The sequence below is a fragment of the Danio rerio genome, chromosome 9 (assembly GCF_049306965.1).
Source record: "Danio rerio strain Tuebingen ecotype United States chromosome 9, GRCz12tu, whole genome shotgun sequence".
Lineage (NCBI taxonomy): Eukaryota > Metazoa > Chordata > Actinopteri > Cypriniformes > Danionidae > Danio > Danio rerio.
The window spans coordinates 29638362-29651322 of NC_133184.1; the positions used below are offsets into that span (position 1 = coordinate 29638362).

A 12961-nucleotide genomic window follows, 5' to 3' on the forward strand; every position below is an offset into this window, starting at 1 on the left:
TGAATTTGTGTATGGATGTTTCCCAGAGATGGGTTGCGGCTGGAAGGGTATCCGCTGCGTATAAAACTTGCTGGATAAGTTGGTGATTCATTCCGCTGTGGCGACCCCGTATTAATAAAGGGACTAAGCCGACAAGAAAATGGATGAATGAATGAATATATATATATATATATATATATATATATATATATATATATATATATATATATATATATATATATATATATATATATATATATATATATTAATTATATATATAATAGAAATAATAGAAAACATGAGAAATAAGTGTGGGTCAATTAACTAATTGGTGCTAATATTGGCTGACTTATATTCTGGTCAAAATAGTTACTTTGTTTAGCAGACAGTTGAGCATCTCTGAACATTACTCCACAGTGACATGATGGATTAGTGTTTCAGATCGAATCAGTTGAATGAATGAATGAATGAATGATTCAATAACTCACATGTTTTGTTCCCAAATAAATTAGCTTTTTTCTATAAATTAACTATTTAATGGTGCACTCATTACATCATGTACTGCAAAAAAGTCTAATCAAATTAGAGGACAAGGACTGAAATTAATTTATAGGACTCCTAAAATACCTTTTGTATTAACTATGAGTTTACCTTAGGTTAAGGAAAAAAAAGCAATGACCTTTGATAAAACAGGACATATGAGATTAATGCTGTCTAGATCAAATCAATGTCACCACGCACCGTTCTCTCTCCACAGCCATTTAATTTACCCTTGGTCTGTTTTCTTCTCTTTCATTTAGAGGACAGCATGTGGGAGATTAAGAGAGAGGTTCATTTTTAACTCAAACTGATACTGTAATTCACAAGAACAAACATAAAAAGGTACGTTTGTTCAGACTTGACACAAGACATGAAGAGAATGTTTTAAATCAGAGACTGAAATAAAATCTCATCAGTTCTGCAGAGCTGTGCTGTTCGCAGAGACAGAGAAATTGCTCTGTCCCTCTGAAAAGGTGCATTTTGCATGGCTTATTTTTTTTCACGTGTCTACCTGGTTTGAAATGTCATTTGCACCTGTATTGAAAAGCCCAAATTCAAGATATTTTAATAGAAAGTCTTTTTCAAAGTCTTTTTTAACACATGAAGAGGTTGCAGATCATTCTCAATACTCATTCATTCATTTTCCTTCAGCTTAGTATCTTATTTTATCAGGGGTCACCACAGCGGAATGAACCGCCAACTATTTCAGCATATGTTTTACACAGCAGATGCCCTTCCAGCCAAAACCCAGTACTGGAAAACACCCATACACACTCAATCCTACACTACAGCCAATATATTTTACACAATTCACTTATAGAGCATGTCTTTAGACTGTGAAGAAAACTGGAGCACTTGGAGGAAACCCCCGCTAACATGGGGAGAACACACAAACTCTGCATAGAAATGCCAACTGGCCCAGATGGAACTCGAACCAGCAATCTTCTTGCTGTGAGGCAATAGTGCTACTAACCACTGAGCCACTGGGTCACCCCTTCATTCTCAATGTAAAGAACTTACTTAATAATGATCCTTGTGTATGTGACACTGTGAAAATACGTTTTTGACATGTGAAAACAAATAAAATGTTTCCAATTTAGGCTAAAAAAACAAGGCTAGTATCTGTTAGACAGATAGCACTTACCTATGTGTTAGCTGCCACACTTCACAGTACTTTTTTTTCTCTATAATTGTTGATTTTCATTTCATTAAAAGTATGTGGCTTAATAAAAAATTGTTTGGAGACAAATCTATATAACTTTGATGCTCAGTTCAATATTAGCTTACAAAGCATCTCTTGATACAGTTATGATGATAGCTTGTAAATATGAGACTCACCAATGTCCCATGAACCAGGGCTGTTGTTCTCTATCTCGCTGCGGCCAATGATGTACCAGACACAGGCCATCCAATGTGCCAGCAAGGCAAACATGGACATGAGTAATGTGAGCACTACTGCACTGTATTGGGAGTAGCGCTCCAGCTTTTGTAGCAAGCGTAGAAGCCGTAACAATCGGACCGTCTTCAACAGATGAACCCCGAAGTACTAAACAGAGATTGAATATATCAAAAAGAACACATAAAATAAATAAGTATTTAAAATGACCATGCCAACAGTATATGAAATGTGTTGTACCACAAAGCTCTGTGAAAGGCCTGATAAAATTGCTTTAAAAAGCAAAACTAATATATACACTACCTGACAAAAGTCTTGTTGCCTATGCAAGTTTTAGAAACAGCAAATAATTACTTGACTTCAAGCTGGTTATTTGGTATCAGAAGTGGCTTACATGAAAGGCAAAGGCCTCTAGATTACGCTTATTTTACCAAAATAAAATATGATCATGCCTTTATTTTTTAATTATTTATAATTAGGACACAAAGTTCTGACTTTGCCTAGACAAAAGTCTTGTAACTTAACAGAAGTAATGTACAGTACAGAATACAAATGTCTTGATACCTCAGGCTGTTGATTTTGCCATCCATAGTGCAGATCTCTCATGTGCCCCCATACATATGTAACCCCAAACCATGTTTTTCCTTCACCAAACTTGACTGATTTCTGTGAAAATCTTGGTTCCATGCGGGTTCTTGTATGTCTTCTGCTGTATTTGTGATGATTGGGATGCAGTTGTTGATTCATCAGAGAAATCTACATGTACCTTCTGCCACTTTTCCAAATGATCAACTAGTAGTCAAGTTATAATTTGTTGCTCTTACAACGGGGATCCACATCATGACTTTTGCCAGGTAGTATAGGTAATAAAGATGGATCAGTTGGCACAAAAGTAACCAAAAAATAAGTTGATTAAACACTTACCACACTGACATTGAAGGCATACAACAGGTCAAATGGCAGCGCAGCAATCAGGTCCACAAAGAGCCAGGTGGTGACGTAATGCACACATATAGAGCGAGCATCATATACCACCTGGCCTGATGTGCTCACAAATGTGGTGCGGAAGTTTAGTACAATATCTGTAACAAAGAAAGAAAAAAAATAAATTACAGAAGACACTGACATTCAGTAATTATAGCAAAGAAAACTGTATTTGATTTAATATATGATTCAAATGTTCAGTTTGGGCTGAGATCTAGTGGCTATAATGCTATTCAATGAAAGTTGTAACAACAGCAATATAATTTAAATGATAAGTTCAGTTTAGTAAAGGACTTTGGACACTTTTCAAACCAACACAGCTAAAAGCAATGTTTTATGTTGGAGATTTTTCTTTTTTTATGCAAATGTTTTAATGATCTAGAATTGCTTTGCATTATGAATCTGTGTAATGAACAGAAAACGATTCTGTCATTAAACACTAACAGCTTTTATGCAGTGCTAAAAAGCTTAATTGCACATAGCAGACTTGTAAAACAATGGTAATGTTTTGAAAATTTGATGTTTTCTCTAATGAATATGTTTATATGAATATCTACTGTATATTTATATACAGTATAAACTGCTACAGATAGAAATCTAACTTAGTAAATCAGTTTAACAGTGGGTCTTCAGAGTTATATCAGAATTCAACAGCAATGTCCTTCAGAATCTCTTCATTTTGCTTTCAAGTTTCTAAGAAATGCTTTAGAATGGCTACAGTAGGTGTGTTTTTTTATGATGTTGGCTTAGCAACATCTAGAACTTTTTACAATCTCTGAGTAACTAAAAGATGTCTGGCAATATGACACAAAACACTGACTCAGAAATATGAGTGCAAACCTGAACAATAACAGATTTGTTTGGCATCTGGGCGATTTAATAACACAATATGGTTTTAAAAAACATTTTAATGATGGTAATGATTGTACAAAAAGACTAGGACTGTAGTTTGTTCATTACCTAACATGAAAAGAATTTCCACCAGAATGTCGCTCACACTCGGTGGACTTCTAGGGGTTGATGCTTCATCTCGCCCTCCAACGACGGTGAAACAGACATTGTAGGGCACAGTAACTGCTACATAAAAGGTTGCTAACAGGATGAGCCAATCCCAGCCTGCTTTGAAGGTGCCGTAATGGAGAAGAATGAAACGGCTTTTCTGAATGGCTGCCACTTTGTACTCTGGTATGGGCGGCTTCTCGCCAAACATGTTCTAAATCAAAAACAATGTTCAGAAATGATTAATTGGATTTTAGTTGCATCTATAATTCGACATTTTGACAGAAACTGTGTTATGTGTGCTGCTCAGTCATGACAAATGAATTAATCCAAATATTTTGTAAAGAAGAAGCAATAATTGGCCTGAAATGTCACATGGATTCTTCCCTTAGAACTGAATACAGCATTGCTATCTATTGATTGTATCTTTACAAGGGCATTTGGTTACATTTATTTTGATGGTCTTCTTTATAGATTTTGTTTTTGTACAGATAATATTCAAAAAGGTCTGTTAGGATGCTGGGTTTCATATTAAAATTATCTTTGACTTTATAGTGCTACTATTGTGCTGAAGAGTAGAGCCTTTATTTAAGTCAAGGATGGGCCAAAGAACATTGATGTTATGCTAAATGTTCCTCCATTTTATAGCTGTTAAATCAATGATGTCTATTTGGCAGCTACTTTGATTTTTGCATGTGTGCTACTAATGAATAAATGAAGTTAATTGATAATTTAGTTAGGGTTAGGAATCATTTAATTTATATTAGTAGACTGTGTTTGACAAGGGTTTGTAGATTAATAAATGTAAATAACAAAAACATGCATATTGCTGCCCAATAAATGCACCTCATTAAATGTCCCAACACTCTTTTGTCAGTCTAACACATTTTTATTTTGGTAACATTTTAGTTTAGGTCACAACTCTCAATCTCAATATTAACAAACCATAACCTAGCATTACTAAATAGTAAAAAATACTGGATTTCAATGCATTTGTGTTGGAACAAAATTAAGGAGTTAAGTTAACTTATTAGTTTTTACAAATGTATGTAGATTGAACATAAAACAATAAAGTTGTCCCAAAAAAAAAAAAAAACAAGAATTGTGTTGTTTCAGCTCAATTTAAATACATGCAGTAATTTGAACAAAAAGCAAATGTCAAATTTTGAATTTAGTTTAATAAACTAGTAAATAACTGTTTATTAATAGTATAGTATAATTTGGGTTTGGGTTTTGGGTAGGATTAGGGATGTAGAATAAGATCATACTTTATAACTACTAATGAAAAGATAAGATCTTAATAATAATAGCCAGTAGTTAATAGAATAAATTGTAACCTAAACTAAAGTGTTACCGTCATTTTTAATAAAGCATTGAGATAAATGTCTAAGTTCATCAGATTATTAAGTACTCAAATAATTCCAATTTGCAAAGTTTAGTTACCAACAGACAACCTACAGATAAACAAATTATGTTATTGATAGTAAGTTGTTTCAACTGAAAAATCATTAACTACTTTGCTTGCTTTATAGGCAATTAATTTCCACAGGTTTTCTAAGTTAACTCAACCTATCATATTTTTCAAGTGTTAGTAACTATATACCTGCCGTTAATTGCATAACTGGTTAATTGGTTAGTATAATAAGTTAGTTATAGTCAACAGAATGGCAAAACAAAGCATTAGGAATGATGAGTTGACATACTTTTTAAGTTATTCTAAAAACAATGTTGGGTTGTAAATTATGGACAAACTTAACCCAAAAGTATCATTTCAAAAACAACCATGGTTGGGTTTGTCTATATTTTATCCACATTGATGTGGAAATCCAAGCATCTTTTAAAAAGTACTCAATATAATGTCTGAAGGGAACCATCAAAATGCTAGGGGTCATTTATTGTTTTATACACAGTAATATTTCTTAAACTAATCTTAGATTTATATAAAATCATAGAGCATTTACTGGAAAACATGTTGCTTATAGCAAAATAACTGTTTAAGTGTTTCTTACATTATTGATCTTGAGTTTGCTCTTGTCTTGTTTCTGCAAGTGTCCAGACAGCTGGTAAAGCACAGCTCTACTGCGCCGCCGGTTGGCATTGAAGCCCGGTGGCCGTGTGACCTTGTGCACCTCCAACCCCGTCTCCTCGTCTGCACAGAGCACATCCATAAATCATGTTAGTCCATTTCATTTTTAATTTCTGAGTTGTTTAACCCAACAAAATACCACACAAATAACATTAAGTTAGCCCATTCCCAATAAACCAAAAAAAGTAACTTTCTGTAAATCAGTAGAACATGAATGCAAATTTGCAGGATTTCTACACTGGGATTATTAGAAATGTCTCGTCCATAAACCTCTGAACAAACACAACTTGACACTGAAATCATGATTACATTTACCCATTAGCACATGCTGCCTGCTCAATACAAATTACATTTGCATTCATTAGTTTATCAAGGGTCTGTAAATATGACAGAAGAGAATTGCATCCAGTGGAAGAACAGCAGAACAATTGAACAATTGTGCGCACAGCTAGATTACACTGTGGGAAATAAACAGCCAAATTTATAATAGACAATTAAAGCCTTTGGAAGCTCTTAAAAAGGAAAAAGATGATAATTCTGATTGTAATTCAATGGTATTCTCTGTTTGCGCTTGTTCTCCTTTTCTCTGTGAAGGCTATTAGTCTCTCATTATGCAACCCAAGCTCATTATTGATGCGTACCACTGTATACGTTTCTGAAGAGTACAAATTACATCCCAGGAGGTAGGTTTTTTTTGTTGCAGTGTTTGTTTTTTACGAATCCACCAGAGGCTGCTATATACGCTTTTGCAGATCTCACAATTTTCTCATGAGTGCCATTTGCACGTGCTGTTTTTGTGCAAATCCACCAGAGGCCGCTGTTGAATGACTGACTGACTGACTGACTGATCCCCCTCACCCACCCCCTTTCCTTAAACCAAATGAATAGTGTTTTCAAAAGCACAGATTAACCCACCCACCCATCCCCTTCCATAAACCCAACCAACAGTGTTACATAAGGCAATGCAGAAAAAGAAAAGCCCTCTGAGCTGCCTAATCTTTCCTATGTTTCAGATTTTACCATGTTTCACCCATTTATTTACTTGTTTATTTTTTTTCAAATAGAAATTGTCGCTGTCGGACTAAACTCCTCTCTGCGTCTCAAGTCCACCAACGTACTTGGCAAGCTAATGGGCAAACTTTTACCACGGAATAGCCGTCCACACAGAGGTAAGTGGTCTGCTGGTAGCATGATAGCGTGGTAGTCGGTACCCTCAACTGCCCCCGGAGTGTTTGTTTCTTAAGACGAAATGTAGCCATACGTATCTCTGGCTACATAATTTGCACTATCCAGAAATGTATAAATGGGTACATTTTTACAATGAGCCTGTGTTGCCATTATACTGTATCTACAGCACCAGGAATGTTCAGACAGTGAGAGGGGGCCTAATTTTAATGCATAATGACCAGCATTTGATTTAAAGCGATAGTTAACCACCCAAATAATTAATTTTATTCCATTTACTATACCTACATAAATTTCTTTTATAAAATCCCAGATCTACAGGAAAAATCCAACAATTTTCAGAAATTAATAGTGTACAGTGCAACATTTTTGTTTTGCATTGTAATTTAGTAATATTATAAATACTACTAAAACTGATCATTTAATTATTCCTTAAAAAGATGACCAAAAATGAAAATTTACTCAATATTTATTTACACTCCCTCAAGTGGTTCACTCAAAAAATATATATATTTTGCTGCTCGTTTAAACTACTTAATTAAAATGAGCTTAATCAACACAATTCTTGATAATTCATTGGGACAACTTAATTGTTGTATGCTCAATCCATATACATTTGTTAAAAGTGTTAAGTTAACTTACTTAATTTGTGTTGGGACAACATGAATAAATTGTGTGGAACATTGCATTTCTTACCCGTTTACATTTCCTTCTATTGGTAAACACAAAAGAAGACATTCTGGGAAATGTTATAAACTAAACTGAAACTGATTTAAACAAGCAAATTAAATGTAGCAATGTTCAACTTAATTTGTTTGTTTAAATTAAACCCAAATGAATTGTTTACAACCACTTTACATACATATTTTTTTGTAAATCCAAGGAATCATCTTTGAATATTTTTTCTTTCAGTGTGGTAACCTGTGACATCCATAGTAGGAAAAACAAATACTATGAAAGTCAATGGTTACATGTTTCCAACATTATTTAAAATATATATTTTTTGTACAACAGAAGAATTAAACTCAAACAGGTTTGCAAGAGTGAGGGCTTGGTTGTAAAAAACGAGAGAATTTTCAGTTTTGGGTGACCTGTCTCTTAAAAATTACTTATTTAATGTTATATCGTTCCACTGTATTGTTTTTTTTTACTACCTTTTATAACTGCTGAAACGTACACTCTGGTTTCACCTTCATTATCTGATAATGTACAGTTGAAATCAGAGTTATTAAACCCCCTTTGATTTTTTTTTTCTTATTTAAATATTTCCCAAATGATGTCTAACAGAACAAGAATATTTTCACAGTATGTCTGATAATATTTTTTTCTTCTGGAGAAAGTCTTATTTGTTTCATTTTGGCTAGAATAAAAACAGTTTTTAATTAAAAAAAATTAAGGACAAAATTCTTAGCCCCATTAAGCTATATATTTTTTCGATAGCCTACAGGCTAATAATTCAGGGGATTTATTTAGGGAAATTCTGGCTTCAACTGTAGGTGTTGCAGCTAATATTAATTTATATTGACATCTGACAAGGTTGCTTTTTAACTAATGAGAGATTTCACCAGCTGTCTGGGCTTTCTATTTGTATTTACATCTCACTTTCTTCATGTATTCAACACTTTTTCCCAGTGTCATTTCATTTTTATGTAAGATAATGTGTTTGGCTTTTTTCAACCATGGCTCTTGGTGACACATAAATGCAAGTCAAACATATACAAACATATGCAAGCAAAACTAAATTAATACCCATCACTCCTAATGATATATTGAGGCTATATGATTATATCTAATAACATTATTTACAACATTATTACTCATGAACCCAGACTACAATGGATGAGATGAGGAGGACTGTTTGCAGAGGCTGTGAATTAAAGGTTATAATGCTGTAAAAATATGTTCAGAATCATATTGCCAGGAGCTATGAGTTTATGTTATTTTGATTCTCAAAGTGGCCATTGATGTTGACATTTTATGAATCACCAAGGAAGAAATAAGTCACCTACATCTTGGATAACCCGAGGGTTAGTAAATAAATGTTTCTTTTTAGGTGAACTATGCCTTTTATGAAAATTAAATACGGGAAACCATGACAGAAAATGCCCTTTCTTTTCATTTCCGAACTAGCATGTTAATTCCCATCAGCTGAAGTGTTGATTTTAATTGAAGTCTTCAGTTTACAACATTAATTTGAAGAGAGCCATCTGTCAACTTCTTGCATCTTAATGTCTAACAAACCTACCAATTTACTTCAACTTACATCCAAATCCCAATTCCATCCCTCTATATTACATTTACTGGCTTTTGTCCCTTCATTACATAACTCCAACCACGCTTTATTTGGCTTAAACAGCATAATTAGGAAGGCAACTCTCGCTCTATCTTAACCGATTCCAAATATCCACTTTTAATGAGTTGACATTATTCACCAGCTATAAATTATTCCTAGTCCAATGTTCATCCCTCAGCCAAATGAACAGTACCATGCATTGGCTGGAGCTCAGGCCACTAAAGGGAGCTTCACACCTCTGTGCCAAGCTTTCCTCATCTCTCTGTTTATCAGTCTACCGTTCTCTATCTCTCTGGGGAAGAGAAGTGTCAGGATTACTGTAACAGCGAGCACCGCAGGAGATGCTGCTGGCCTGTATATCGAAGCATCCGAAAAATCAGGATTCTGGAGCCAAGAACGAGAGAGAAAGAGAAAAAGAGCTTGCGAAGTATGACATTCACAGCACAGGTGTTGGAGGTGTATGTGCGCATATGAATATTAGTGGAATTAAGCCGAGATAGGCATAATCATCTTGTAATACGCTTTGTAGAGCATCCCATACGAGGCTGAAAGTGGTGCTGTGTGCATAAAAGGATAATTTACCCTTTTGAAGTCATTCTCTCTTTGTTATTGAGCACTTTGCTTCTGTACTTTTACTGTATACACACAGAGGCTTTTTACACATTATGACTTTCTCGCTTTTCTCTCTTTTCCTCATTGTTTTCTTTGTTCTACACAAAACAGTACAATTGTGTTCGCATTGTGCATTTTGAAAGGTTGGCCTCATTACAGAAGGTATCCGAGAGACTGGGTCAACAAGCAAATGCTGTGTGTTGGTTTTGAGCTCTTTAAACCACCTGTGCTGTACATTAAAGCTTTAATGAGGAACTACGAGGTAAAATACAATTTTTTTTTTTTTTTTGATAATAGCTGTTCACTGTTATAGTTTTTAATTAGTGAATATAAGCATCACAGCAAAGTATAATATTTATTTTAAGTTTTTATTTCACAATATTGTTTAAAAATTGTACAATTAAAATGTAAATTTAATTGGACATTAATCACTTGAACTCATCTTTATTTCTATAGTCTTTTTTTATCAGACAACACATAAAAATACCATGCACTATTATAATATAATACTCCAACAAAAAGTACTGTTAAACTGTTATCAACATCTCATTTTGAAAGTCATGTTAATTTAATTTAACATGTCAGTATTAATATGTATTAAGCCAGTGTGTAAACTATTAAATTAAAGTAATTTAAAGTAAATTCACCTAAAATTGACAGTTTCAAGAAAACAAGTATGGTTAATATATTAAACAATAAGTCTGTAAAATAAACTATTAAAAGTGCTGATAATTACCAGTATATGATTTTAAGTGTTGTATTGTTGTCTTTCATGTTGTATTTTAGCTTTAATGCGCTTTTTAAATGAATAAATAAAAAATAAAGCAGCTGCTTGCCATTGCCACAGCAATAAGATTCAATGGACTGTCGACCGCTTTCACTCCAGAATGGCGGAATCGCTGGGTGCTGCTGTTGCATAGGGACGTTCTATTGAGTGTCGTTTCTTGGTGATTCTAAACTTTTTGACTGTATTGAGTTGCTCACCTCTTTCTGGGCTCTGCTCTTCATCTTGGTCTTTCTTGTTGTCTGTAATGTCCTTGTGTGACACTAGAAAGAGCACCACCTCTCCCTTCTCATTCTTAATGGGCACGATATCCAGAAGACACCAGAACTGAGTTCCTGCCACAACACAACACAGCATCTGAGAGTTAACATTCAACATGAACATTCAATATTGACACACATTTATTGACAGGCATTTACAGGTAGACCAGACTTTATGTTTAACGTGTTTAAGCTTTCCTGCTTATTTCTCTTAGTTTAAATCAGATTTAGTTTTGTCAGTGGTTGTCTCAGTTGGCTGTAATGGCTTCATTTCCCATAAGACTCACTGTGTACCTTGAGTAAATGTAGAAATACAGAGAAAAAAAAACAAACATTTTTGCACTTCTTAGACTTGCTAAATATCAAAGGCAGCACAGAAGGACAAATCAAAGTCACTGTCATTTAAAGTGCTTTACTCTGCTGTCTGATAGGAGCACATCATACAAATACATTAGATAATAGCAAGCAAATAAAGAAAATTGATAAAGAAAACTACTCAACAAAGGACACCAACGAGTGGATTTTGTTGTTATGCTCAGCTCTGAGTTTCACGGTTAGGGTTAACACTACAATAGTCAATATGAAGGTCAAATAAATACGTTTAAAACATTCTAAACAATGGTGCATATTGAAAAAAAAAATCCTAAGTATAAACTGTACATTAGAGTTGCACAATATATCGTTTCAGCATTAAAATCACAATGTGCGCATCCACATATTGAGTGTAAATTATACACCAGGAGCTACAGAATTGTATTTAATTACTGTATTTATATGGAATTTATACAATTTATGCAAAATAGATAAATAAATAAATAAATAAAAATAAATAAATATATTTAGTTTCTTGTTTCTAATCCAAATGTCTACTTTTTAAAGTGAAAACAAGATTGTTTGATTTATCCCAGCAGCAAATAACTTAGCTTGTTTTAAAGGGCACCAATTTCAGCCCTTTTTCAAGATGTATAACAAGCTTTTGGTGTCTCCTGTAAAGTTTCAGGTCAACATACCCATCGTATAATTTATTATAGCCTCTAGAATCTGCCTATTTTGTCGTATACTGTAGCTGTTTTTGTATCCTGTGGCTTTAAATCCAACTGAGCTGCTTCTCCCCGCCCACCGTTCCCACATGCATGTCTGCTTCTCATTCATGCATTACATCAGATAAACAGCAGTCAGTGACAGAGCCAGACCCGGATGAAGCTGAAATACAGCTTATTAGTCAAAAATACCCATTAAGTTTATTGTGTGTATTTGTGGTGGAGCTTATTCAAGCCTTTCTGAAAGGATGAATCTCACACAAATGCAGTTTGCATTACACACACACACACACACACACACACACACACACACACACACACACACACATGCACGCAAACACGCACACACACACACACACACACACACACACACACATAAACAGATATGTTAGCATTTACTGACATGACGCAGCTGTGGTGATTATAGCGGTTAAGAATTACACTGCAATTTTACTATCTTTATTACAAACAATGTAATGTTTTTAAAACTTGTAAATCACAGAGAGTTGTAACACATATTTTAATCCCAGTTCATTTGCAAAACAATGTTCTGTCGACGTGTGTACATGTTATTATAGAAACATCGCATCAATTAATCAATTTGCTGGGTGAAAACCACATTACTACGTCAAGTTGTGGTGGACCTCAAAATCACTGGGATTTGGGTATTTTAACATCAGGAAATTTTAAAAAAGAGACTTGTTGGGTTTCTTTCACTCCAATATGACAGTGGACACACTATACATACAGACAGTTCTGTCCAAACAGCTTACATTTTCATCATAGGTGCCCTTTAAGGAAGA

General features: G+C 34.2%; 1 protein-coding gene across 5 annotated transcripts in view; it reads right to left on the bottom strand.

The window, feature by feature from the left end:
• The window catches only part of kcnh3 (potassium voltage-gated channel, subfamily H (eag-related), member 3), a 201790-nt gene that overhangs the window by 61510 nt on the left and 127319 nt on the right, over positions 1 to 12961 (bottom strand). For all 5 annotated transcript variants that reach the window (XR_012385441.1, XR_012385442.1, XR_012385443.1 and 2 more), the window contains exons 3-7: positions 11059 to 11193; positions 5908 to 6047; positions 3860 to 4112; positions 2840 to 2997; positions 1858 to 2065 (exon numbers count right to left, since the gene is read on the bottom strand). Coding sequence is in view for 2 of the 5 variants with exons in the window: in XM_073912773.1 (XP_073768874.1) it covers positions 1858 to 2065; positions 2840 to 2997; positions 3860 to 4112; positions 5908 to 6047; positions 11059 to 11193 (894 nt within the window). In the remaining 3 variants the exon portion in view is untranslated. The remainder of the gene's footprint in view (positions 1 to 1857; positions 2066 to 2839; positions 2998 to 3859; positions 4113 to 5907; positions 6048 to 11058; positions 11194 to 12961) is intronic.